The sequence below is a fragment of the Alternaria hordeiaustralica genome (genome assembly GCF_023758085.1).
Source record: "Alternaria hordeiaustralica strain BMP 2776 chromosome Unknown scaffold_25, whole genome shotgun sequence".
Taxonomy (NCBI): Eukaryota; Fungi; Ascomycota; class Dothideomycetes; order Pleosporales; family Pleosporaceae; genus Alternaria; species Alternaria hordeiaustralica.
In genome coordinates, this window is record NW_026056797.1 from 126,221 (window position 1) to 152,500 (window position 26,280).

Sequence of the window (26,280 nt, forward strand, 5' to 3'; positions counted from 1 at the left end):
CTACTGCCAGAAAGGAGACACCTGTGCCGAGTTGCATGCATATGAATGTCCCACCTTCGCCAACACAGGAGAGTGTTCCTACACTGGTAAATTTCACTATCCACACGTTCGTCTTGCCTCTCGCATGAGAAAGACCACCCGTCTGTCTTCTCCAGTCCAGTCCGCGCCTAATTCCCCGGTCCGTTCTCGTTCATCACACACCCCTGCTACTTCGGACGCCCCAGAGGATGATATGGATACTGCCGAGGATGCTCATGAGTGGATGATGCCGAAGACTGGAACTTCTCCGAAGCCACAGCAGTTCACACAGCAGGCGGACTTCGTTGCCTTTGAGAACGACGACGAGTAGCATTGCCCACTCACTGGATCCGTGATATCCGGACATAGTATGTGCCCCTCTGCTCAGCTTCCATTACAGTCCTTCCTAATTTGAGGTTTCCAAAGTTTCCAACCTGTGGTTTTCCGACTTGGTAGGTAATCTCTGGAACGCATTCAGCTTGTCTTGACTTTTGAAGGTCCAGAGCTATTCATGGCGTCCAGGGTTCTTTCGATGATACCCCCTCTTACGATTTCCTACCTCTCTTGTCTTTTCCTTGTTCCTAATTGAGCGAAATCTCTCGCTCCTGCTGCAAGCGTATCATGTGACCCGATGCGACGTTGTGCGCTTGGCGGATTTTGCACAGAGGCTCACGAAGTCGCTGCTGGCTTGCTGATGGATACAGTCGTCCCATGAAGGACATGTACGTGAAAGATCACAGAAGAAAAAAACATGTAAAAAAAATCAAGAACTTAAGATGAATCTCTTCCGTCTGCTGTGTGATGCCATAGACTGCTACACGTAGTCAGTCGCCATCTTCAACAGGCACTAATTAATGCTTTGACGCGGGCATCAGTAGCGTCAGGTACCATGATTCCTAGTGTGAGACGGGCTATTAGGCTTGACACCCTCATAGAAAATGTTGCCTCTTCATTTGAATGTCTTGTATGTGTTCGTGATCGTGATAATGGCCTCACCATGTACGTATGTCTCGTACCGCAGTATAGCTACAAAACTGTGATTGCTGCGGTTCGTGGCGCTGCGTCTGACATATGAGGCGCGCAGTGGAGGCTGAGACGGGCTGCGGCTACTGCTTGGCCCTCGTCCTACAGTCAATCGTGCCTTACAATTCGACAGCCCGCGTCGGCAGGACCATGAGCGCTTTCACCTTTGCGATGAATCTACGGAGATATAGGACCACCCTCAGAATTGAATAATACCCACCGCACGACACTCGCTTTCCGTTGCGTGAAGTTACCCTTGGATATTGTTAGGTCTCGAGCCGCGTACCCCTTGCCTACGCTGGCAACGCGAAACTCGACGCGACAGCTCCTTTGCGCACCACCATGGCGCTCAAAGACTTGTTGAAGAAGAAGGACAAGATTAGGGATGAGGGCGCGACTCCCACGTCACCCACGGGCCCTACGCTGTCTCCCGACGTCCCAGAGTTCCAATTCTTCCGCACTACGACTTCGACGCAAGAGACCATCGAGCCGCCCAGCTTCCCCGGCGATCCCACGCGCGAGTCTCCTCTACTGTCGCCGACATCGCGCGGCAAGTTTGGCCGGTTCAGAAGTCGCAGTAGCGCTTCCTCTCAGGGATCGCAAGCAGCTGGTGGGGAGCAGAAGCATGACAAACTGGCGGAGCGGTTGCACTTTGGACGGAGCAGGTCGAGCAGCTCAATAAACGTGCCGGACAATCTGCCAGAAGTCGGAGGAGACGGCGTCGCACGAACAGAGGAGGAAGAGGCCAGGTGGGAGACGAGGGCTACGGTGCTGGTCACAATGGGTGGGCAACACGGATCTAGTCAGCCCAATACACCAAGCCACGAGTCTGTAAATCCAATGTCACATGGACGACCGACGAGCGCAAGGAGTCGTAGTGGGACTGTCGGCGCGCCTGCGGACGAGGTATGCATAACTCTGGGAAAGGGCAAGAATTGGTCTAAGCTTTGCATAGGAGACGATCCAAGAGGCCATCCGTCTGCATGAGAGTAGTAGTGAGTAGTCACACGAGGCGGGTTCTCATGATGAAGCTGACAGGATGACCAGATCTTGAGGCCTCAACAGCGCTCTTTGGCAGACTTGCAGAACCAACGGGTGCGAACAATGCTCTAGCGCAGGTTCTCTACGGTCTCGCATTACGGTAGGTTCAGCCTCACTGATCGCAGCCTGATATCACCAGAGCATACCCGAATGTTGCCCTGGATGTTGCCCAAGGCAGTACTGACTAGAACATAGCCATGGCTGGGGATGTGAGCCTGACCAGGAACAAGCTGTCCAATACCTGTCCATGGCAGCGGCGAACAGCGCTGAAGTCGAGAAACTCGCACTCGGAGCTGGCATGAAGAAAGGCGGTGCAGCCAAAGGGGAGCTCGTGCTGGCCATGTACGAACTCGCCAACTGCTTCCGCAATGGCTGGGGTATCAAGAAAGATCCCGCAGCCGCAAAGCAATACTACGAGACCGCCGCGAATCTAGGTGACACAGATGCGATGAACGAGGTAGCCTGGTGCTATACCGAGGGCTTTGGAACGAAGAAGGATAAGGTAAGCAAGCCGTGTCGTCTCTCCTCAGCCCAACTGTGGCCGTCCTGCAGTGCACGCCTGCGTCACCGGTCAATGTCGACTCGTTTAGAGGTTCATGCGATAGCGACGCGAACGGTCAGCCCGGAGGTCTTGTACAGCCTCGACCTCAGCCATCACGCGCAATATGCACTGAGACACGACTTCCCCTCGTTATCCCGCCTCATTGTTTGGGCAGCATTGATTGTATTCGGATTAAGCGGCAGGTATGCTAACTGCGCCTCGCCAGTTCAAAGCGGCTCAGTTTCTGCGCCTCGCGGAATCCAAAGGGAACAAGACGTTAGGCAACACATGGTAAGCCCCATAGATTCTTTCCTTCATCCCCTTCTGTATCGAGCACGAAGAGCGAGAATATGCCGGACCGAGGACCACCTTGACGCCGTGTGGATGGAGCACATGGTGGTCACCACGAGCAGCCATCACGACCTTCATCCGCGCGATCCCGTTCCAGCCGGTGTTGCATCCTCAATCAATCCTCAACACCAAGCCACCATAGCAACCAGACAGGATCCAACAATCCAACGCACAGCGCTACTGTCCGCATCGGCCGACCGGTTTCAACGCGCATCTGCCAAGCATAATCGATTGGCCCTCGATGCACCGTTTTGAACAGTCCTGCTCGCTTAGTCGATGCGGACGCTGGACGGCCCTCGCCCTCACCCGCAGCACGACCTGTCACACTTACTGCCAGTTCCCCGCTACGCACACATGATGGCATTCGCAAAGAAAAACTTGACCAGTAGCACATGTCCCGTTTGGCACAAGCCTCGCTCTCCCGTTCCAATAATGGATAGTGGCATGCCTCCAGACCCGTTGCGCTGGGTGCATAGTACACACAAGCTTGTCTACGGGGATACACGTGGCGCGTCGCTGGTGGCCTCGGTTCCGAAGCGGAAGAGTAAGCGGAACGATGGGGAGGTTTAGCCAATTATGACGGAACCACGAACGTTGTGGTGTGTGTGGAGCACAGTCAGATGGTGCATGTACGGATGGTCTGAGCAAAGCTGGAGATTGAGTTGCATTGATGGCGCGACAATGGTGGTGCTGAAAGAGAAGCGGAATATTGTATGACGGCTATCGCGACAATGACGGTAGCCTCGGGACGACGACCAACGACCCATCAACAACTTCATCACGATCTGGATCTGGGTCTTTAGCCCGCAGTAGTCTCGGCATCCCGTTGCCTTCTTGGTCTGCACCGACTGGATACCGAGGATGTTTTCACTGATTGGTGGGATGAACAACGTGCTGACTTATCTCTCTCTACAGGATCTGGAAGGACAAATACAACCCCAAATAAGGCGCGATCCGCAACCCGCTTACGGACAGGTCCTTCCGTCCCGGTCCGACTCTACTTCAACAAGCCTTATCCTGGAAGTCATGAGGGCACACACCCGGAAGTGGTCGTGTGAGGACAGTGACAGAAGCCTGGTCCCTTTCCCGCGCGGGGAAAGGGAAAAACAAGCTATTGTTTTTGCTTTTCCTTTGCTCGGAAACTCACACCGTATGTCTTGCATAACGTTATTTCCAATAATTCACACTATTGCTGGCCTATCATCGTCGCCGTACTATCTGGAATTTTTCCTTTACCCCCCATGACTGTTGCTTAGTTCACACGCTATCGTTTGCTGAGGATGCACGTAGAGTAAGTGGCTTGCTGAAAGGCCGTCATCTGGATCTGGGAAGCGAAGGTCCGGAGGGCTGTACACGGACAATGTCTCTGGTACGCGACAGGCTATGTTTCCGCTTTCAGAACGTGGGGAGCATGTGGTGTGGCACAGCAACGGCGTATGTCGTAGTACAGCAGCCCGTTTCTTGTTAGTTTGTCAGATGAAGCTTGCTGGATGTTGCGTTTTAGGCGATGGTGTGTTTACCCGTATCGGATCGTGTGTGACGGTCAAGACATCGGTCTTTGGCCTTGCCCTTCTGATGTCCTCTTTCGATAGATCGTCCTCCCCAAGTGTCCATGTATCGTATATCGTGTTGACTACTGCAGGGAAACTGACCCTCTTTGCTCAGCCACTCACACCACGCATCTCAGGCTTCCCGCGACCCATCTGATCCCCTCAGTAAGAAGCGGTCCGAATATGAATCATCCATCATCCATGATACCATTCTCTGCTGCATTAGCCTCTCCATTCATCGTGTTTCACCATAGCTGCACGCTTCTGCACAGTCAAGTCAGATCCTTTCGACATGTTACCAATCAAGGTACTTAACATAGGGTGGGGCGTAAGACAACATTCGTCATCCATCGGACGAGGGAAAAAAAGGTGGCTCAGCCCCACTGAGGGCCCGATAACTTGCATATTGCATGATATGCTGGACCCTGTGGTAAATCCGCAGTCCGCAGACGTTACTATCCAGGTCTCACCTTGCGAGCAGAGTGGGGGATGTGCAGTTTTTTGGGGCTATTGTTCCGCGTGAAAGAAGGTAATCGGCTGGGTGGCTTGCGTTGGCGAAGCGTCATACCCACAGTAAAGAGAGTGAATTACTGGACATGGTGAACGGCTGTGCAGTCAAAGGGTACGTGCTTCAGGCCATGCATTATGCACCGCGCGTAGACTTGTGAAGCATGTCAGAAAACCCGCGGATGGCGCGTTTTCCCGGTTGCTATGGAAGGGAGATCCATTCATGGACGCTTCGCGCGATGCGAGGCACGCGACGGACGGTCAACCGCGTGGGTCCTCGACGGAAAAGCCGTAAGTGGAGAAGGGGTAATTCACACATGAAGCGGTGGAGACATGGACTGGCAGTGAATGAATGATTCACTGCGACCAAGTGGGCGGGCTGGCGTTGTCAGATGCAAGAGTCTCGAACATGGCAGTCAGTGGCGAGGACGACGGGCTTCACAGACCAGTGGGTGAAGTCGGGTGCACATTCAAGGAAGCGATGTAAGCGCTGGTATGGAAGGGCATCCGATAGCATTACTTGACTCGTTCGCACTTCTCTCCTCGCCAATAGAGTGGGCGACTACTTAGGTACAAAGACATTGTCCCGGTGGTGCCATGCCAACCAATCGAGCCCTGCCCACCAAGGCCCTGTGACAAAGGTCGCAGAAACGGCCGCATCTGTGACGCGACAAGGGAATAATCGTGAAAAAGCTGGTATCTCAAAACATGCGCGGACAACAGGTCCGGAAAGGGGGTATTACGAAAAGTGATAGCGTAAGTAGGTGGCCGTGAGAAGCGTAAAGGTCGTAATAAAACTTATGTTAGTCGTAAGAGGAGGAGGAAGGGGGAAGGAGAAGGGGAAAGCATCGTCTCTTTCAAGCAATAAAACAAAACTTGTAACCATCCTCCTCGCTCAAGTACCAGAAAATAAGAATGCTGCCAATCTGTCTCGCTCTCGTGCCATCATATACAACTCTCGTCGTTTGTCGTCGGATACATGTCCCATGTCCTTCGTTTCAATCTCTCTCCATATCTCGTGGTAACGTTAAGGGAAAATATCCAACGCTCGCTACGCTTTGCAGTAAATACAAAAGATGAAGCCAACCGCGAATGTGTGCTCGCTCTGCTCGCTGAACCAGTCTGATGCCAAAAGGAAAACCAAAGTACAAAGGAAACAATAAACACAAGACTAGATAGGTGAAGTCGTGAACCAGGTCTCGACGTGGAAGGAAAACAACCGCCATGTTATGCTCAAGCGAAGAAGGGTACCTGATGAGGTGGACCCAAAATTCGACGTTGCCGTCCCATATTGTAGAAGACTGGCAAGCGCCAGAGCTGTGGTAGAAAGGAAAATGGCGATGCCCATCGTAGGCGCTCAAAGGAGAAACGCGCAGAAGAACGAGGTTCCAGCCGGACCATGATGCAACTTGTGACCCTATAGGCACCCCTATAGAAGGGGTGCTAAGAAGTGAAGCGCTATGCTGATAAACGACAAATGCAACTTAGGGGAGTACAAAGGAGAGGTAGTTTGTTGGTAGTGATCGTGGTGGGGTTATTTAGCCCATGTTCTCGACTTTGGTGCCGTCGGATGTGCTGGGTCGGGACATGGCAGCAGACTCCTCAACGATGCGCTTGAACTCGTGGACGACCTCGGGGGCGATCTTGTCCCAGAGCAGACTGCGAGTGTAGATCTCAGCAGCAGAGTCGCCCTTGCTTTGCTCACGCATAGCGGCGAGGGTCTCGGCAAGGTTGCGACGGTGCGATGGCTGAGAGCCGGGTGACAACGGGTCGCTGAGGTCGTCGCTGGTCATGCTGTAACGCGAGCGAGTGAAGTCGAGAGACGTCATGCTGTTGTACTGGTCGGGAGTGATGGAGAACAGCTGCTCGTGCTCTTGCTCCTTGGTAGGTCCAGTGAGGTGAGAGTGCAGTTGGTCGAGGTGCGAGCCAGAGATACCAGCAAGCTCAGAGCCAGACATGGTAGTCTTGGGCCAGGCCATGCCGGAAGGCGTAGGCTCGAGACCGGTGACGTGGCTGGCAATGAGACCTTGCTCGCTCATAGCGGTCGACACACCAGCATCCTTGAAGATGCTGTCGAGAACGGTAGCGGAAGCGGCACGGACCTCGTCGGGCATGCGAGGAATGGGAGGAGCGGCACCACCGGACTTGCTTGCGACAAAGGCACCGCACAGCAGGAGCATGAGCAGGAGGCCAGAAGCGACGGGCTTGTCCTCGTCCTTGCGGGACACAAGAGAGAGCTCTTGGTTCTGCTGAGGAGTAGGCTGGTCCTCCGAAGCGAAGTCGTTGACGAAGATGTAGTTGTCCCAGTCGCTGTTGCCCATGTTGAGGTTGTCCATCTCAGAAGCGAAGTCAGTGAAGGTGCTGCTGGGTGCGGCAGCCATGCCGGTGCTGCTGGCAGCCTCAAGGCGCTCGGTGAGGACCGAGACCTTCTTGCGAAGCTCGCCGGTCTCGAGAGTGTGGTTGCGCACAAGCTCCTCCTTGTCGAACTGCAGCTGGTTGATCATGTGGTGCATCTCCATGGACTCATGGTGCCACTTCTCCTTCTCAGCGACAAGGGAGTCGTACTCGATACGCATGGAGGCGAAGTCATCTTGCATCTGGCAGATCTTCTCCATCCACTGCTTCTTCTCCTCTTCGAGCTCCTCGGTGTGCTTCTTCTTTCGTTGCCGGGAGTCAAGTCTATGATGATGTTAGCTGATGAATAGGGAGAGGATAGACCAAGAGGTAGATTGGACCAAACGTGGAGCGTGGAACCAAGAACCAAATGGGAGTACGTACGCGGCCTGGCGGTTGCGGAGGAGTCGTTTTTGCTGCTTGAGCTCCTTGAGGTCCTCTTCGTTGGTGCAGCTCTGGATGAGGTTGTCGATGTTGACGAGGGTGCGCTCGGCCGGGATGTCGAAGCGGGCGTTCTTCTTGCGGATGCCGCCGTCACGACGAGGGGAGAAGGAGCGGGGAGGGGTGTTGGGCCTCATGCGCTTGGGTCCGGGCCGTGCGTCCATCTCCTGCTGGTTGAAGGCCATCCAGTCGGAGTGGGTGTGGGGCGACATGGGCTGCTCTGGGGCTGAGGGGAAGACGGCACTGGGTCGGACATTTTGGTGCACGGGGAGTCCGTGGAAGGGCATCTGCTGCTGCTCGACGAAGGGTGCCGCTCCAAAGTCACCGGGGCCGAAGGGGTTCAGCGGCTTGGGGGCTGTGGGCGTCCTGGAACCAGAGTTGTCGGTCACGGGCCATGACTGCTGGCCGTAGGTAGCAGCTTGGTTGGGTGGTAACCGGGCGAAGGGGTTGTTACTTTGCTCGGTGAAGAAGGGGTTGTTGCCGTTGGTGTTGACGACGGAGCTGGTAGCAGTGCGGTCGACAAACTGGCCGGCGGAGAAGTCCTCCCAGATGGAGGTATCGGGCGAGAAGATGCCCTGGGTGCTGGTGGTGGGCGACATGAGCACGGGCGTGTCCAGGATGGTAGAGTCGAGGGTGGCGTTGTCGTCAAAGGAAAAGGCGGAAGGTTTCCTGTCGAGGTTGTTCAGTGTGGAATTCGGCCTGTGAAAATCCATGTGATGTGCGTTGTTGGAGTATTGATGGTCCATGGCGGGCCTATGTATCAAAGTACCGGTGTGGGCTAGGACTGGCGGTGTGGATTGCTCTTTTCGGTAAAGGTGATCGCAGGATGTCCCCAGCGATTGTACTCAACTTCAACGGTTGCGGGTATTGGGGCAGGAAGACGGGCAGCAGAGGCGATGCGCGTCTGATAGCGAGCGATGGGCAGGTAGCGGCTCAGTGAGGGTCTGGGTGGTGGCAGGTGAAGGTGGGAGAGGGGGCTTAAAGCATGGTGGTAGGCTTCGGGCGGGGTGTGCAGGAAGCGCAAGCCTGCTTGAGCGCGACGACCGGGGTCACGCTTCCGTGGGATGCATCTGGGCACGAAACCGAGCAAGGCCCTGCGATAGGACGCCCCAATAGCGTCGGGTATTGATGCATCATTCCAGCACTCTTCCCAGCAGCGACTGGCTGGGGTTGTCCTGTCACGCCCGCCATGGGCCCATTCACCCTCCGCACCGATTACCCAGTGTTTGCCCTGGGGCCGGCGCTGCACGTCGCTGGACGAGCCGTCTGCGTAAGTGATGCTTTGCCGTTTGTCGCGCGCCCGCTGTCACGCATCTGCCTCTGGCTTTGGCTTCACGGGGACAGGGCCTTCTGTCACTGCCGCCGTCTACCAGACATGGCGCTTGGTACGACAGCTGCCACAGCTTCGGCTCAGCTCCCGTGCCGCCCTGCCTGTGCTCTGCGCTGCTGCACCGCTGCTCTGCCTGTATCGATACGCAGCATGACTGGCTAGCCTGCGCGGGCCGGCCCATGTACTGCCATATTCCACCGGACAACCCCATCGCGATTCGCCTATACCCTCCTCGGCCGCCCGCCGTGAAAACTCTGCTCGAAAGAGTCAAGATGCGATGCGCGCTTGTCGAAAAAATACCCTCCCGCAACTGTGGGAATTGCTGTTTCGTCCTGGTAGCGGCGCATCGCGGGCTTACAGCGTAATCGCCATCATGACTACTGTCTGCTGAGCACGACGCGGCCCGCCTAAGCCCCGGCCGCCCTCACGCAACGACACCCCGTCCCTCACCACACTGACCACAGCCACTCGCAGACGGCAGTTGGCCGTCAGCCGACTCTGATCTCATTTCCCTTCCTGCGCAGGGTGAGCCCTCTTGGCCGCCTCGGTGCTCTTCATCATGGTGTCATCTGTCCAAGTTCCGGCGCCCTCTGGCGTCCGCGAGTCATCTCACCGCTCCCTGCCCGCACCACCCTTCCCTGTCTATTTTGGCTTTTCGACTACCGTTCCTGTACTTCCGTGTCCGCTCTTGTTATTATCGTGGGCAGTTGCTTCGTGCAAGGTACCAAGCGGCCGCCGCTCCGTCTGGCTGGACTCTTCTGCGTGCCCATCGAGAGGCAAACACCGCAGCCACAGCCTGCCGTCCTGTGCCACCCTCGAGATCCGACTGTCTCTTTTACCGAGGGTCTGGAAACTCTCCAGATTTTCCCCGCCGATCATTGGTCACTTTTCGCAAATCCTTATCATGCTTGCTTGTTGCCGCTTGTTATTCTTCCGCTGAGCATCATCGGACGGTTTGTCTCAAGTCTCGCATGATGCCCGTAGTAGGAAAAGTAGGACGCTGCGAAATCTTCATCTCCACCCCAATTACAATCTGCACGCCGTAATAGAGCCTTGCTATGGCGGTTTGTGCGCCCTGCCCGTGCCGTGCAACGCGTACTGCGGCTACTAAGACATCCATCCCCAAGCCAAACTCTCCAGATCGCGTTACACCAAATCAACGCGCCGTCTGTCGGAAATGGCAACGCGTCATTCTTCTTGTTGACAAGCTAGGTCAACTCGCCGACGCGTAAACGCTGCTCGCGCTGCATCTGGATCGGCCGTGGCTGTTGATCCTCTCTATCATGGCGCGTACTGTGGCTCGCGTTACTCGGGGCCAGGGACTACTAAACCGAATGTAATGCTCCACTTATTGTATTCGGATGCTTCCGACCTGTCTACCCTGAGACGAGGGCTTCCAGTTGACCGGAACCCGCTACAGACGCTGATGCAAGAGGATCAAACAGACAGCATCAGAAACACGTTGAAGCCCAATCTCTGGGGCGCATAACATGAATGGCCCCAATTCACGTCGACTAATCGTGTCTGTCAAAAAGGTGAGGCTGTAGCGGTGAAAGACCCACTCTCCGCATCCGCGCATGGACCATCATCACTAGAACCTCGCCGTCATAGTTATTCCTGTCGTAGGGAATGTCCACGATCGTTGACATCTTGGCACCATGCACCGAGTTTTGATCTGAAACAATGAGTCACTCGTCTTCTTTCTCCGCACCCGGCTTTGGCGTGGGGCCTGCATATCACCAAAAGCTTAGAGTACCGGCCGATGACGGCAAGGGCGTGGAACGCGGTGGAAAAGCTAGAAGTCGAGGCCATTGTACCTTTACTCCATCGTAGTGGACCTGAAACACTTCGCGGGTCCGGTTACGCTTCCCGTCGGTCGTCCATTATCAAGCTAGACTGCCGGCCGATATCCAAGAACAGTCTATCGCATGTCTTGTTCCGATGTCGATCAATTTGCGGTGAAGAAGAAAGATTCTTGAATGTTCTGATCATTGCGGTGAAGAGACAAACCTGCTTGCTGAAACGGACGTGGTGTGTTTTGGAAATATGGGTAGAGTCTTCCATAGAGAAGGTGACGCGATGCTACAGGCGGTAGGATAACCACATGCCTCTTCCTGTGCGATGAATGCCGAGCGGTCTTCCGTTATCTCGCGATGATGAGCACATCACGACCACGCGAGCCGGATTGTGAGGTTGGCATGTTGATCCAATGGAGCGCGGAAACGGGCAAGCAGCGGTGAGTTTCGGAATCGAAGAAAAGCAGCGAGCAAACATGTGAAGGAGGCTGGGTTGAAGAATGACGTTGCACACTCGTAGTTGCGCAACGTACTGTGAATTCGTAACTCCACGCGCTCGGGAGTACTGGGTATCTCGGTTCAAAGCTATGGACATCCTGTGTTCAACATCCCCGTTTCAGTGTAGAGAGGGAAAGCACTAACCTTTGTGTCTCCTTTCAAACGCATGGCCTCCGCTCCCCTTGCTTTTGTCGCGTGTTCGTGGCTGTTGCCGTCTGACGTGATGAGTCATAGCGTTGTGTAGCAGCTCTGTTCTCATATTCCGCCGTTGTCGTCCCTGGCCCACAACTTGACAGTGCGATCTTTGCCTCCACTGACGATCCAAGACGCGTCACTCGTCACGTCGGTACTGAAAACAGGACCTGAGTGACCTTGGAGTGTCTTGCAGTGTGCCCAGTCATCTGCCGAGAAGATCTGAACGTTTTTGTCAAAGCCGGACGAAATGACAAACGTAGACGCTTTCTTTGGTATGACTTCTCCTTCACTGTTCTCCTGTAACGGTACTCCGCTGGCCGGTCCATCTGTACCCTTAAACCATCGGAGGTCTGTGACACCTCCTGTGTTGGCTGCAATTGAGTTTGTCTCTCTCATCGCTCGAACGTCCCAGCACTTCATGAAACCGTCACCTGAACCGGACAGAAGACGATGGCCGTCCGTTGACCAGTCGAGGCCGTAGATGGGCTTGATGTGGCTCTCCAACATGTAGATGACACGACCTGTACGCACATCCCACACGCGGCCGATACTGTCGAGGCCAGCACTTGCAACCAATGACCCATCGCCGCTGAAGCTCACGGTATAGACTTCTTTTGAGTGACCCTCTTGCATGAGAAGTTCTTGACCGGTGTTGACGTCCCAGAGTCGCCATGTCGTGTCGTCGGAAGCGGAAGCCAGGTATTGTCCCGACGGATGGAATGCTACTCTGCAGACGCGGTCGGTATGGCCTTCGAGGGTGCGCAGGGGCTTGTCATCATCTAGTGACCAAAGCTGAATCTTGCCCCCTGCTCCGCCAGATGCAAAGTTTACGCTAGAGGTTGAGACGTTGCTACCATGTAATGTCGCGCCTGGCATCCAGTCTATGCCAGTAGCACGCTCCGTGTGTCCACCACGATACGCCTTCTTCTGTTCCAAGCTGGGAATCTCCAACAGCGCAACCTTTCCGCCCCAGGTACCATATGCGACATACTTGCCGTTGGGCGAGACGCGCACAATGCTCACTGGGCGATCTGCGGTTTGCGACCCGTACAGCTCGAACCCCTTGAGACGGTCCTTGATCTTGTTCCGGAACTCGACGTGGGTTTTGAGGGGAATGGTAGCTTCGCGACGTTGGAACGCGACGCGCTCCTTTGCGCGGGGTAAAGAGTATTTGGCCATGTTCCGTCGCGCGTCCAGTAGCGACTGCGTGCCTTGGGTATAGAACTCTTCCTGCTCATCACCTGGGGCTTCCTCCACATCTTGCATGTCCACGTCTGCCGCATCCTCGCCTAGTGCTTCTGCTGCCTCTGCAAGTAAAGCTCGGAGTCGGTCGCGTCGCTCAGAGGGCCCCTCGCCGAACAAAGTGATGGGCTCACCTCGCGATCGCAGCTTTGCTTTGACATCGCGGTCGGCGGTCGGTACGATTAACTGCGCTGCTCGTCGTTTGCGGTCGAAGTCCTCCATGAGGGAATGGGCCGACGCGTTTCCTCCACCGGGCATGGCATGGTTACGGTCGAGCGGGACACTGGAAAGGTCGATGCCCTCCATCGCATCAGCCTGGAGGCTATGGTCAGCTTTTATGCGAACAGAAGTTGCGACTGGGCTACGAAGCCCGCGATGCTTCTGCGCCAGTCTATCGCTGCAACTCGGGGTACGTACCGCGCCATTCTCCTCCTCAACATAGGCTTGTCGCGCCGGGTGCATGCTCATGGTGACTACGGGTCCCGCGGCGGGGAAGGATGTTGGTGCTCGGGGGGAGTATCTCGAAAAGAAGTTCGGAGCCAGACCACGGGTTTAGGCGATAGGGCTGAGCTAGCGCCGGTTATGTCATACTCCGCGTTTGAGACGAAGCTTGAAGCACCTGCAGTGTTTGGTCTAGACGAATATGCTCTGCAGGTAGAGACCAGATCTCAGTAAAACAATGCCTTTCTGTTATCCCTAGTTTGCTATTGGGGTCTTTCTTGCTATATCTGCCCAACAAGCATGCTTCAGATCATTGTAAGTCCTCCACGAACTAGCCGATCGGCAATGACGACGGCCAATGTGATTTCTTAGCCCAGAAGTCCCTTTTCCTTCAACATAATTTGTCGCAGAGGTACGGCACCGCCAACAGGCGCTGATTCTGCTGCCAATTCCCACGTACTGACTCCCGTCTCCAGGCTCTGGCTGTGGCCATGTCATTTGCGATTACCAGCGCTGCGGGCCTTGCGCGACTTCCACCTGTGTCGCGACGCGCCTCCTCTAGTGGCCTCTTCCTGTTTGCTCTCGCCGCATCTCCATTGGCAGCGCCTGCCTCGTCTAGTCGAACAAGCGGCCTTCATTCGCAGCGCATGCCTTCCAATTTCGCACAACCAACCTGCCCGCTGAACAGAGATACCTCTCCGGCCACTGTCGGCTTACGCTCCTTTCATTCGACTTCACACAACTGGCGGAGTACGCCGCAATATACATACCATGTTGCGGCATCCTACTCAGCCAAGCAGGATCGCTTCAACGCGGAGCAGAATCTGTTTACACGACCGCTGCATGACCCCAGCAGTAGCAAGGTTGAGGACCTGCGCGAATGCAAGGAGGCCATAGACAAGCGGAAACGAGCGAAAAGTGGCCAGGATGCTTTCTTTTTCAGCCAGGTGGGAAACACAAACACCACAACATTTGGTGTTGCAGATGGAGTAGGAGGATGGGTCGAGTCTGGATTGGACCCCGCCGACTTCTCTCATGGATTGTGCGAGTACATGGCTTGCGCCGCGCGCTCATGGCCGCACGGATTCAACACGACAGCATTACACCCGAAAGACCTGCTCCAGGTCGCGTACGACGAGGTCACGGATGATGACACCATTGAGGGTGGTGGTAGCACCGCATGCCTGGCTGTTGCCGAACCGGATGGCAACGTCGAGGTAGCCAACCTGGGAGATTCAGGATTCATGCATCTAGGACTTAATGCCGTACGACATTTCACGCAGCCTCAGACGCACGCCTTCAATACCCCGTATCAGCTTTCCAAAACTCCCCAGCGCATGCTCGTGCAAATGGCCGTATTCGGAGGCCCATCCACACTCTCGGATATGCCAAAGGAGTCGAGTATAACGCACCACAAAGTACGCCATGGCGATGTTCTCCTCTTTGCAACCGATGGTGTGTGGGACAACCTGAGCCCACAGGATGCGCTCGGTATTGTCAGTCGTCACATGGTCGACCTGGGTGCTTGGGTCGAGAAAGATGGCACCATTGAGGTTGGACAGGATCTAGCAAAGCTGGTACAGGCCGACTCAGCTCGTAAAGCTGATAGCTCCTCCCTCCAAGCCAAGGTGGCTGTTGCGATCGCGAAGGAGGCAAAGGTGACGGGGCTTAACACTCGTCGGGATGGCCCCTTCGCCAAAGAAGTGCAACGATACTACCCTGGGGAAAATTGGCACGGTGGCAAACCGGACGACATTGCTGCCGTGGTAGCTGTCGTGCTTGAGGATGCACCGCAGCGCGCAAAGCTATGATTATATGCATTAGATCTCTGTTGTTTGGCTGCATGGGTAGGCGATGGCGTTTTGGAGAGGACTCAGGCGCGGAATCGGAGGCGTATCTGCGCATGCCACTATGGGTTGGTAATCGTCTCAGCGTATGAAGTTCAGTGGTGGTTACGACTGTTTGAAGATTAGATAGCGACATCAAAAGATCGTTCATTACATCAGGCCCTCTCGATACATCTCTTGTGTAGATGCAGAGAGTGGACATGAAGCTGGGTGTGTTTAGATCACGGTATATTTGCTGTGGTTCTATCTCAGAGTAAACCTCGAATTTGTTGATCTCGTGCGACATGGCTCTCAAGTTGAGGCAGTTTGCCCAACGTTCACATGATGCATGCATGCACTGTAGACAATGTAGACTATCAGCATCTATGCCATATTCCTACTCGCTACATTGATCATCTATCGACTACCTAGGTGTTGATGCTACCATGTCTTCATCTGATGGCAGTAGGGTCACACGTCAAATCACTGATTGCTGCAACGTCTAAATGTCAAGACAGATAGAATGCACAGGCAGGCCTAGTCTTGCATAGCGAAGCAGCTTTGACGTCAAACGTGTGGGGCATTTTGCAGCATGGTGCCTCGGCTGTTTGTTTATCGCAGTTACCTCAGCAACGCGGCCACGCGAGTCTCAGGATTCGCGCGCTACCTAAGTATTCATGAACGCCAACTTCACCCCATCTTTACCACGAAATCGCCCGCCCACCTTCCGGATGAATGCGCAACTAACCCTTAGCTAACAATCGCTATCCACGTAACCCGACGAGCCCATAGAAAGCAACGCGCTTGCCGAATCTCGACGCGACAATCGAATGGCTACACTTTCTCCCACGCCCTCCTATGGGCGCATGCGTGCGCATTCCTCAATACGACCCAGGAGAGACTCTCCGCTATCCGTACTGGGGCAGTCGCAGGGCTTCTCAGCCGATGCGCCCATGATGCAGAACATCAACATTGGCGACAGCTCCGATGACGAGATACCACAACCCATGAAGCTCAGCGCTTTGACGACGGCACTTCTTGCGCAAGGCAGTGACGTCGATTCGCCTGAGAAGAGGAAACCCAAACTGAAGATATCGCGCAATGCCTCTGGCTCCAACACGCCAGTGCAGGATACCGTCACACCTGCACCAAGTCTGCGAATAAAGCGAGTGCCACTACGAGGTGCGCCGATGAGACGGTTTCGGAGGACACCTCAGAGCGAGGAGGAACACCATCCCTCTCAAGACCAGGAGAACATGCCCATCTCCGCGGTCAAGTCGCAGCCTGAGAACGTCCCCGATTCCGTCCTGAAGGTGACCGGTTCTGTCATGAAGGTTGCAGAGGATCGCCATATGCAACCGCAGCCAGAGCACCAGTCACCGATACAACGATCTTCGCAGCAACAAGAAAAGCAGATGCCGCTCCAGGCGCTAAGTGCGAACACTCCACGACGACCGGCACCTCCGCCGCCGCCGAAGATGTCAGTGTTGGAGACGGCGACTACTGCTGCCGGAGCAGCCACAACAAAGACGAGAGAAAGAAAGAAGAGGAGCACACTATCAGTCAACGGAAAGCATTACTCGCAAATGGACAGGATAGGAAGAGGAGGCAGTTCGGCCGTGTACCGCGTCATGGCAGAGAATTTCAAGCTTTTAGCGCTGAAGAGAGTCAAGCTAGAGGATGCAGACGAGGCCACTGTACGGGGCTTCAAGGGCGAGATCGACCTCCTACAGAAGTTGAAGAACGTTGACCGCGTTGTGCGACTATACGATTGGGAGGTCGATGAGCAACGTCAAGTGCTGAGTGTGGTACGTGTATCTTGAAAAAAGGCAAAGTGCTATGCTAACATGCACCAGCTCATGGAACTCGGAGAATCTGACCTCGCCCGTATAATACGAATGAAGCTCGATCCCGCCGACGGAGACGGCAAACTAGACCTAAGCTTCACACGCTACTACTGGAAAGAAATGCTCGAATGCGTCGGCGCAGTACACGACCACGACATTGTCCACTCTGACCTGAAACCCGCAAACTTCCTGCTCACCTCAGGCCGCTTAAAGCTCATCGACTTCGGCATTGCCAACGCCATCGAAGTCGACCACACCGTAAACGTGCACCGCGACTCGCACATCGGCACCCCAAACTATATGTCACCAGAGTCGCTGGAAGACTCAGCTGGCGGCGCCCGAGGCCTGCTCTCCAACGGCAACGGCTCCAAGGACATGGCCCTCGGCAAACCCTCCGACGTCTGGAGTCTAGGCTGCATCCTCTACCAAATGGTCTACGGCCGCCCTCCCTTCGCACACATCACCAACCAAATGGCGCGCGTCCTCGCCATTGTAAACCGCGACTACAAGATCGAAATCCCCGACCTCGGTGTCGGCGACGTTCGCGTCCCTCCCGGCCTCAAGGCTACGCTCCGTCGATGCTTGCAACGCGACGCCTCGCGCCGACCAAACGTAGCCCAACTCCTCGACGAGCGAGACCCATTCCTCTACCCCGACGGCGGAGAAGACCTGAGAATACCACAGGAGTTGCTCGGCCAAATCATCCAACGGGTCGCAGATCGGTTTAGAGATCCGAATAAGAGCCCGCCCACCGACGATGAGATTCGTCAGTATCCAGCGAGTTTCTACGAGAAGATTAGACAGTTGCTGGAAAGCGATTGAGCTTTGTCTTTTCTTCTCTTTGTCGTTGTACTATTGTCTATTCTTGGTGCTCCGTTTGCGGGGCACTGGCATGTACATACACGCCTTGTTTTCTTTGTCTCTTTTCCCATCATCATCATGACGACTTGGCGCCGGGGTTTCTTTGCTTATCTCCATCTTGGGTTGTTTGTTCTTGCTGTCATCAGCTGCCGCATTCTTGGTGCCCACTTCTTCTCGCGCAAAATCGCCGCTTTTCGAGCGTTCAAGCGTCGCCTTCCTGGCCAGGGTGTTCTATTTGTTTGGAAAAGGCGCATTGTCTCTTTTTCGTTGGATGAACTCATGAATGGCGGTCTCACTCTAGTCGCATACGGTTTCCTTGGTTCTTTGTATATACCCGTGTTGGAGAGTTGGGGAAATCGTTTCTTTTAATCGTTTATTGGATGACTTGTTGCTGCTTATGTGATCGCGATGATTGATGTGTAGCAACAAACTGCAGTCGACCTCAATGGTTTCTATATACACTCTTGACGCTCTGGCCTGTAATCCTCAAGCAAAACAACACTGTGTAAAAAGAACATGGTTATGCATCAAAGAGGCAGGCACTTTGGGAGTTGCTGGGTGCACGCAATGTACCTAGAATACCCTTCGAGAAAGAAGCTCGAAGCGTAGTCCCGTGAATTGTACCTCTAGAAATCCATTCTCCCACTGGGAACTGTCTTGCCGATCACGGGTCTCACCACTTCGCACCGCAATATCTCCTCGAACAGACATCTATCTGATGCGAATTACTTCCACCAACCGGTTACCTCTTCCTGATTCATATGGAAAAGAAGGAGTGGTGCCCAAACGTCCTTCTGCCAGGACCCTAGGCCAGCCGCCATAATTGTCATCAGGAGTAGTAACTCCATCCATCGCCTCTCCATTCATGATATCACATACATAGGCTGGGGAAACAACGAGGAAGTCTGAAACAGTACGCCGAAGGACCATGGGTGTCGCACAGCCAAATATAATCCATATTTCGTCACGAATCTTCACCAGAGCTTTCCCTTCCGTGATGGCAAGAGTGGTGGCAGTAGATGTTGAAGCCAAACATCCGGATGACAAAGTCTTGTGTGCTAGCTGGACGAAATGCCCGAAGCGCTCAGTCTGGTTCTGTGTTTCGTGAACGGCAGCGGATAGACTTTCCAGGTCGAGCCAGCGAAGACATGGAGGGCGGAGATCACGGAACTTGCGCAAAGCTCGAAGTGCAACTTTCAAATCTCTCTGGGGTTGATCATAGATGTTCGTCGCGTAAGGGAGCAGATCAATAATTCGAAGCCCAGGAGTGACGAACGAGTAACCAAGCAGGATACACGTGTAAAGAACGATTTCGTTGTCGCTAAAATAGTCAGGACCTATGCGGAGCTCGGAAATGGCTGGGCCAATGATCGTGGATCCGAGCTTCTTGATATCGTCAAAATGACAGCCAGTGGACCCATTGGCAGAAATGAATAGATGTGACAAGACCGAGAGTGGAGAGAAGGCGTTGTTGGTAGATGAGAGTGTTCGATTGACTTTAGCATACTGAAATCCCCTAGCGCGTAGAACATCGTCTTCGTCTTCGCGACCCGAAAAGGGCGTTCCGTACATAGGCAGGTTGCCTGCGGCGTGAAAAGGGCCTGAGAAATAGTCTGCGTTTCCCGGCAAACCCCAATTTGGAACCCAAGAAGGCAAGCCCACGACAGCAGGATCTGGGTTGTTATGAATTCTTGCCAGGGCCAGAAACTGGAGGCTGTTGCACTTGAATGGCAGTAGTCGAGTGATGCGTGTGTAGCGTTCAGTAAGGCTCTGGTCGTAGCTCGTTTCGGTACCATCGTCGTTATAGTCGATGACTAGGTTTAGAGTGGCAATCACCCGATCCCTTGCCTCCGTTGCGTTCAAGGCCTGTGATAGCCGCAACATGCCCAACAAATAGATCGGGCTTGTGCTCAGCGACGGACCCCATTTTAGGGGATCAAGTTGCCAGTCGGCCTTTGGCGTGAGGAGGGAAAAGTCTGGTTGAAGAGTGTATGGATCGACTGGCACCTTGTTCTTCATCATCTCCCGCCAATAAGCCAAGTTTCGTGCAGGAGCCTTGGTGGTTGATACTAGTGGCCTGAACAGATTCCACGCATTGTCTACGCCGAACGGTCCTCCGTCGCGAGTCGACTTTCTGAACATCTGATGTTGGAATGCCATCAAGCGTTTACCGGGAATAGCCACTCCCCGGCAGTGGAATACCAGTTTTGGGGCAAAGGCAAGTTCCTGTTGTATCCAGAGTCTATCCCAATACTGGTTTTGAAGAAGTGGGAGAAGTGGCTTCCAGAATTCAGGGTCATCGCCCAGCTGATCCTCAGTGCCTTGGAGGTGAAGAGTGAGGAGCCTTTTAACGACAGGACTTTCAGGATCGAGATCCACATCAATCCAGACTCTCACGGTTCTGCACCGAGAGTAGATCTCTTTCATGAGGTGAACCTGATTACCGCGTTCTTGATCATCGTTTTGGTTAATGCACACGGCGTCCGCCCAAATGTAGCGCACACGGTGTCCCAGACGCACGTGTCTCAGAGCATTCTCGAGTGACGGAGTCACAGGGAAGGGCTTGTCCTCGAGGATTATTCTACCCGTGAATATTGGGTCTCCCCACCTGTACGAGAGCGCATCGTACAATGGGTTGCTTTCAAGTGCCGCAGTGCGCAATTGGCAACGTAAAGGATCGTTGGATTCTCCAGGGAGAAGCTCGAGGATTCGAATATTGCCTTTCGTCTCCATGCGATATTTCTCAACCGAAGCAGTGAGGCATAAAGCATCGTCTGGCAAATCTGGCGGAGGGAAGGTTCCGTCATTCTTGACCAACCCTCGAACACCATTTCCCAAAGGTAGGTAATTATAATTTCCAGGATACTTGTTCATTTTGAACGGCTTCTGGTCACGCTGTCTTTCGAGCTGTTTTGTCGCTGTAATATCGCTCCGTGGAATAAAAACTACCAGGGTGTATAATCAGTCGTCACCATCGAGAGGAAAGCGATGCAGTACATACCTAGGTACTTACATATCCGCTCGCGCAGCAGCTCCAGCGGTGTAGTTAAGGCGCATGGATAGACTTTGCACGACGGCTGTTCCGAGCACAACAAGCAGACCAGACAAATTAGATAAGACCCCAAATACTACGCCGCAGATAACCTCAAGGCACTGATGTTCAATGCTGATAGCGATAGACCATACCTGGGCACTGATGCGCATCGAGCGGGGCTAAAACTGAGGGCACCAGTAGCATGTAAGCTGGCTCCAGATGTACTACTGCAGCTATATTGCATGTGCAGCATTCGATGAACATATCCGTGGATGGGCATCAGAGACTGTCACCCCTAGGACCTCTCCGGACGAAAGATAATTGAAATTGGGAATATCCGCTACAGAGCCATGTAACCCGTACCCCAGCCCAAAGATAACGCCATATGAATGCTCCATATCCCGTGAGAACGCCAAAGCGATGCTACATATACCTAACATCGCTACCCAATGTTCATGACCAACCCTTCATAGAAAGCGCAAAGTCTAGGAGAAGCAAGATCACTCATCAGCCTCCTCGTTCAGCTGCTTACGCTTGATTGCAAGATCCGCCTTCTGCTTGTCGATTTGAGTTTGTGCGCGCTTCTTGAAGAGGAAGTTGGTGTGTCTGTCGCGTGCTTCTGTGCTTTGAACAATAGCTCTCTCCAACTCTGCGATTTCGCCCCGAAGTTGCTCTTGACGCTGTTCCTCTGCTGCGGCGGCTTCGTCCACCTCATCGACGTCCTCATCGGAATCTTCGTCGTCGTCGTCATCATCGTCATCTGCAGATGTCGCGGCTGCGGGTGTGGACGCTGCTGTCTCGGTTTCTACAACCACGTTTCCGTTCTGGCTGAGAGCGTGCATGGCGACGTCGTGGGCGGTGGTTGGTGTGTCGGCTTGTTCGACTTGCACGTTGTCGTTGTTTGCAAGCAAGGCCTTCAGTTGGTCGTTGTCGCCCTGGAACTCGACCTCGTCGTCCATGAGTCCCTCGGCAAGCATCTGCTCCAGTTGGTCGGCATCCATTTCCTCCACTTGGGTAGCGTCTGCCATCTCCTCGTCGTCGACCTCTTCTTCCGAACTTGACTCCTCTGAGCTCTCGGCTTCACTGTCTATCATCTCATATTTCGTTGATTCGGCAAACTCGTCAGCTTCCAGTAGTTTGTGTAACGCTGTTTCGGCGCGTTCAACGTCGATGTAGGATTTGCGAGGGCGGAAGCGTCGCTTACGGGCCCACTTCATAGGTGGCGTCAGACCGTGAGGAAACCGGTGGGTGTCTGGGGAGATATAGGATGGAAGTGGATACTTCTTCGCTTCCTCCTCGTTCTTGACTTCATCCAGGACTAACAGCATCTGGCAGACATCTGCGGTCTTAACCCAGTCCTTCTTGTTCCAACTCTTCAGTGACTCTATAACTGCGGGTAAATCGACCATAGTCGCAGCATAGTGGCGGCCTTGTACTGTGAGCATAGCCCGACGGCCCTCGCGGTCGAAGAATCGGAAGTGTACGCCGGGCCCTCCCTGTGACACACTCTTGCCGATGGTCTTCTCTTCGATAGATTTGCGCAGTAGATCGCAGTCTGGGCCTGGCTTCATGCGCAATACAAACTGAGACTCGATAGCCGGGTCAGGTTCCGCCTCTTCTGCCTCACTGTCATATCCGACACCATATGGTCTGACCGGCGGCTTTCCAGCGCCTTTGACCTTTAGGATGGCTGGTCTCGCCGAGGTCATGCTTCCCTTCGGTTTGATGGAGAGCTTGATAGACTGAGTGCGGTTGTGTGACTTGATAGGCTGGGGCGGAGGTTGTTGGACTGCGGCGTAATCGTCGTCGTCGTCGCCGCTGTCGTTAGCCATGGCGAGGCTCTTCGCGGTGGGTTTCGGCTTGCGCTTCGCGGCAGGTGAGTCGACATCGTCGCCGTCTTCGCGTGCCCTCTTCTTGGGTCCAGGCTTTCCCGGGGGAATAACGTTGCCGCTTTCATCGAGTTTAGGCTTCTTGGTGTACTTGCGCTTGACTTTGGCACCTTCGCCGTTCTGACCATCGGCAGGCTCACCAGCCGCGGGTCCTGAGGGCTTGAACTTGATCTTGAGGCCTCCTGGCTTCGCGGAAACGGGTGCAGGCGCGTCGGACGGGGGAGGTGCGGCGGGCGGCGCATCGCCAGAAGGCGCACCCAGGTTCTTGAGTTTGAGCTTCATCTTGGGTGGCGGTACGGGGAGTTTCGTTGTTCAGGACGGAGATATGGGACTGCGCGCCTGGGTACGCGACATTTGCGAGGGCGCGCGGTTGTGGGAAAGCTGGGGTAGGTGAGTCGGAAGCGTTGGCATTCCACGGGCGGCGGCCTTGGCGGTCACCGCAGTGAAGGGCCAAAGCTTTCCAGTCGCGTACCTTCACTTTCCTTACACTCGCTGCGCCGGACAGTCCCACCATGCGCCTGCTGTTCCCGCCCTAACAGCACCACACCACAGCGGACCTCTGCATCTTCCATCGCCCGCACCGCCGCCAGCATGTCCCAGAACGACCTCTTCCTCAACCTGCTGCGGCCCGCCGTCCTCCACATTCTACGCGCCACGGGCTTCCAACACGGCAAACCCTCGGCCGTCGACACCATCGTAGATCTCACGGCACGCTACCTATCACTGCTGGCAGAGCGCACAGCCTACAATGCCTTCTCCAACCACAACGACCTCACCCCAGACATTAGCGATGTGCGCATGGCAATGCAGGACTGCGCCCTGCTCGTGCCGACCATGACAGCTGGGGAAGAACTGTTGAAGGAAATCCTGCGCAAACCGCTTGACGAGTACAACGAGGAGACGGGCGCCCGCGAGAACGAGGCAACCCGCCGCGACGCCGAGGACACGGCAGACGTGACCGAATTCATTGAATGGGTCAAAGGCGACCAGAACAAGGAGATTAGGCGCATAGCTGGCATCTACAAGCCAGTTGCGACGAATCCGACAGAGCAGCTTGATCAGGAGGAAATGGAGGATTACCTGAACAGTATGTCCGATTGCCTTTTAACACGCCTGTACAGTTACTAACTGCTCTCTAGCTCTCATGAAGAAGCACAGCAAGACCGGCGTCGAATCACGTTTCCAAGGCACCGTTCTGGGAGTCCCGGCCGAACCAAAGACCATCAAAATCGAAGGAGGAGGCGCCGAATCGATAGAAGAGTGGTGTCGCAGAACCCGTGAAAGAGCCGCCAAAGCAGCCGAATCGAAACGAGAGAGCCGCGAAACTACAAACACCGTCGAAACAAGGGAGCCCTCGGCAGACGTGGAAATGGAAACGGAGTGATATCTGGCTGTTCATCTTACAAGCATAGCGAAGGCGTTTGGTCAGGAATCATCTTTATGGCGTTCAGGGATATCTAGGTTATGGGCTGGCCGGCTTTGTAGCCCACAGGGTTATTCCATGGGTGTGTTGGGAGTTCGAGCTCGCGTGCTCATCATTCCACGGCCTGTAGTGGTTACAGTGCGTATACCTCTATCATACATTAGGCGATACGAGGTTGTGGCGATGGTATGATATTTATTCCTACCATCAATAGCATAAAATCAGTTGAGTAAGGTCATCCGAGGCGTGCTTCATTAGCAAGCACGCTCTCCGTCCGAAAGGAGTACTGAGCCCGTTACCTACTATATCAGCAAGTAACAAACAATACGACATATACTATATATGTATAACCCAGAAGTCCACATTAGTGCACCGTTCTTCACCTCAGTACGTTGGTTTTATTGGAGGCGGCAGCGTAGACGAAGACCTGTGTATCTCTATCTACCTGTGTTCTCGTTGCACGGCCGCATGTAAGTTTTGGGACCGATCTCGCACCTAGTCCTCCCGCCATCGTGCCGCGCCGATACCAATGACTACGAGACAAGACTAAAACGCGGCTCAAACGTTTGTTTTCCACGTCCTCACATGACAACGGCGCGCATTGGTGGGGCGGGAATGAATGACGGGCCCACCCCGCAGACGTCATAGCAATGGCAGATAGCCAAAACAATATCCTCGACAGCTCCAGCCTGATTTCCCATATACAAACCCAATCCACATAATCTTCAACCTCACATACTCTCTACGTCCAAATCCTCATCTGTCAATTGACATTCTACCTACCCACAACCACAACCACCTTCACCTCCACCAACAATGTCCGGTCTCGATCCCCAGGGCCCCTCGCAGCCCTCTCTAGACCAAGCCTACACCACACCCGGCAACCCAGCGCAAAAAGACCCTAAAGAGCAAGTCCAAACAGAATTCAACGCCACCGACAACGCCGCCACCGTCGACCAACGTATCCCCACCAAGCAAGCTACCGACGCCGAGGGCCTACGGAATGCAAAGTTCGAGGAAGGCATGGGCGTACACGGCGCACCAGCGGGCGAAGAGAGGAAAGGTCTGACCCACGAAGACGTAGGAAGGCACAAGGAGCTGGATGGGCAACAAATGGCTGCGCCGGGCGAGGGACGTGTAGCCGATGCGGTGGCTCAGGGAGGCAAGGGCCTGGGTGGTGGTGGAGAGCAGCCTGATCTGGCTAGCGATCTGGACAGGTGAGTGTTGGATGCTATATGAGTGGGCTGGATGTGTGCTAACGATTGAACAGGAAGAAGGCTGAACAAGCCGAGGCGAGAGAGGCTATTAAGCAGTCAAAGGGCGAGGCAGCACAGACTGGTGGTGCATTGGGACAGACTGGTGGACCTGCCAACCCTGTTGATAACTCGACGCAGGGTGGTGGTAACTACCCCAACTCTAGCTACTAGGTCTTTTTAGTCTAGAGGCGGAGGAGAGGATTATGTCTTCGTTTGTGCGAGCCTCCTGAGAGAGTTGGCTAGTATACTTGTAGGAATGGGACATGGTAGGAGCAATGAACAAGACATACCATCAAATCAATGTTCATTATCAGTCATACGACCCTTCCGTTTTGGAAGCGAAAAAAGCGCACGAAGGCTTGTTCTCTCTAAATTACAATATAGACGACTTGCTGACGAGCATCTTCGTGGTAGACATGACAATCGACAAAGGTGGGCAAAGACGTTGTCAAGAATCTATTCAGAGAAGACGTGCGAGCATAGGAACACATCTACTTACCGTTTGTCAAGATTGAAGGCAAGCATTGTAAAGCTAGGTCAGAAAGGAATTCATAGGACCAAGCATCACACCAACGCAGACATGTTTGTTTTGATTATTGTATTTTTCTTTCTTTGAAGCCCGGTAGCAATAGCTACGCGAGCATTAACGTTATGCGACAGTAACATCGGTACGTTATGTGAGCGCCCCAAAGGACAGCGTCACTCTCTATAAGCCCAGCAAATCTCTATCATATACGTCGACGAGCGTAAAAAAACGAAACCAGGAAAGCGCCATG

The 26,280-nt window shown here is 54.2% G+C and overlaps 8 protein-coding genes across 8 annotated transcripts; 5 read left to right on the forward strand and 3 right to left on the reverse strand.

Annotated features, from left to right (window-relative positions):
• Positions 1–1,383: 1,383 nt before the first annotated feature.
• Positions 1,384–3,920, forward strand: J4E84_008980 (uncharacterized protein; the record flags this gene model as incomplete). The annotated part of the gene is made up of 6 exons (XM_049391546.1): positions 1,384–1,947; positions 1,997–2,036; positions 2,089–2,182; positions 2,278–2,584; positions 2,850–2,914; positions 3,890–3,920. The coding sequence occupies 6 exons, from the start codon at positions 1,384–1,386 to the stop codon at positions 3,918–3,920; spliced, it is 1,101 nt and encodes a 366-aa protein (XP_049240674.1).
• Positions 3,921–6,569: 2,649 nt separating this feature from the next.
• Positions 6,570–8,612, reverse strand: J4E84_008981 (uncharacterized protein; the record flags this gene model as incomplete). The annotated part of the gene is made up of 2 exons (XM_049391547.1): positions 6,570–7,710; positions 7,810–8,612. 2 exons carry the CDS (start codon positions 8,610–8,612, stop codon positions 6,570–6,572), a joined length of 1,944 nt encoding a protein of 647 aa, XP_049240675.1.
• Positions 8,613–11,745: 3,133 nt separating this feature from the next.
• On the reverse strand, positions 11,746–13,395 carry J4E84_008982 (uncharacterized protein; the record flags this gene model as incomplete). The annotated part of the gene is made up of 2 exons (XM_049391548.1): positions 11,746–13,242; positions 13,345–13,395. The coding sequence occupies 2 exons, from the start codon at positions 13,393–13,395 to the stop codon at positions 11,746–11,748; spliced, it is 1,548 nt and encodes a 515-aa protein (XP_049240676.1).
• Positions 13,396–13,668: 273 nt separating this feature from the next.
• J4E84_008983 (uncharacterized protein) lies at positions 13,669–15,179 on the forward strand (the record flags this gene model as incomplete). Its single annotated transcript, XM_049391549.1, has 2 exons — positions 13,669–13,683; positions 13,845–15,179. The coding sequence occupies 2 exons, from the start codon at positions 13,669–13,671 to the stop codon at positions 15,177–15,179; spliced, it is 1,350 nt and encodes a 449-aa protein (XP_049240677.1).
• Positions 15,180–16,150: 971 nt separating this feature from the next.
• On the forward strand, positions 16,151–17,863 carry J4E84_008984 (uncharacterized protein; the record flags this gene model as incomplete). The annotated part of the gene is made up of 2 exons (XM_049391550.1): positions 16,151–17,002; positions 17,051–17,863. 2 exons carry the CDS (start codon positions 16,151–16,153, stop codon positions 17,861–17,863), a joined length of 1,665 nt encoding a protein of 554 aa, XP_049240678.1.
• Positions 17,864–21,436: 3,573 nt separating this feature from the next.
• Positions 21,437–23,107, reverse strand: J4E84_008985 (uncharacterized protein; the record flags this gene model as incomplete). Its single annotated transcript, XM_049391551.1, has 1 exon — positions 21,437–23,107. The coding sequence occupies one exon, from the start codon at positions 23,105–23,107 to the stop codon at positions 21,437–21,439; it is 1,671 nt and encodes a 556-aa protein (XP_049240679.1).
• A 309-nt stretch (positions 23,108–23,416) lies between these two features.
• Positions 23,417–24,209, forward strand: J4E84_008986 (uncharacterized protein; the record flags this gene model as incomplete). The annotated part of the gene is made up of 2 exons (XM_049391552.1): positions 23,417–23,912; positions 23,965–24,209. The coding sequence occupies 2 exons, from the start codon at positions 23,417–23,419 to the stop codon at positions 24,207–24,209; spliced, it is 741 nt and encodes a 246-aa protein (XP_049240680.1).
• Positions 24,210–25,064: 855 nt separating this feature from the next.
• Positions 25,065–25,675, forward strand: J4E84_008987 (uncharacterized protein; the record flags this gene model as incomplete). Its single annotated transcript, XM_049391553.1, has 2 exons — positions 25,065–25,465; positions 25,519–25,675. 2 exons carry the CDS (start codon positions 25,065–25,067, stop codon positions 25,673–25,675), a joined length of 558 nt encoding a protein of 185 aa, XP_049240681.1.
• Between the last annotated feature and the right edge of the window lie 605 nt (positions 25,676–26,280).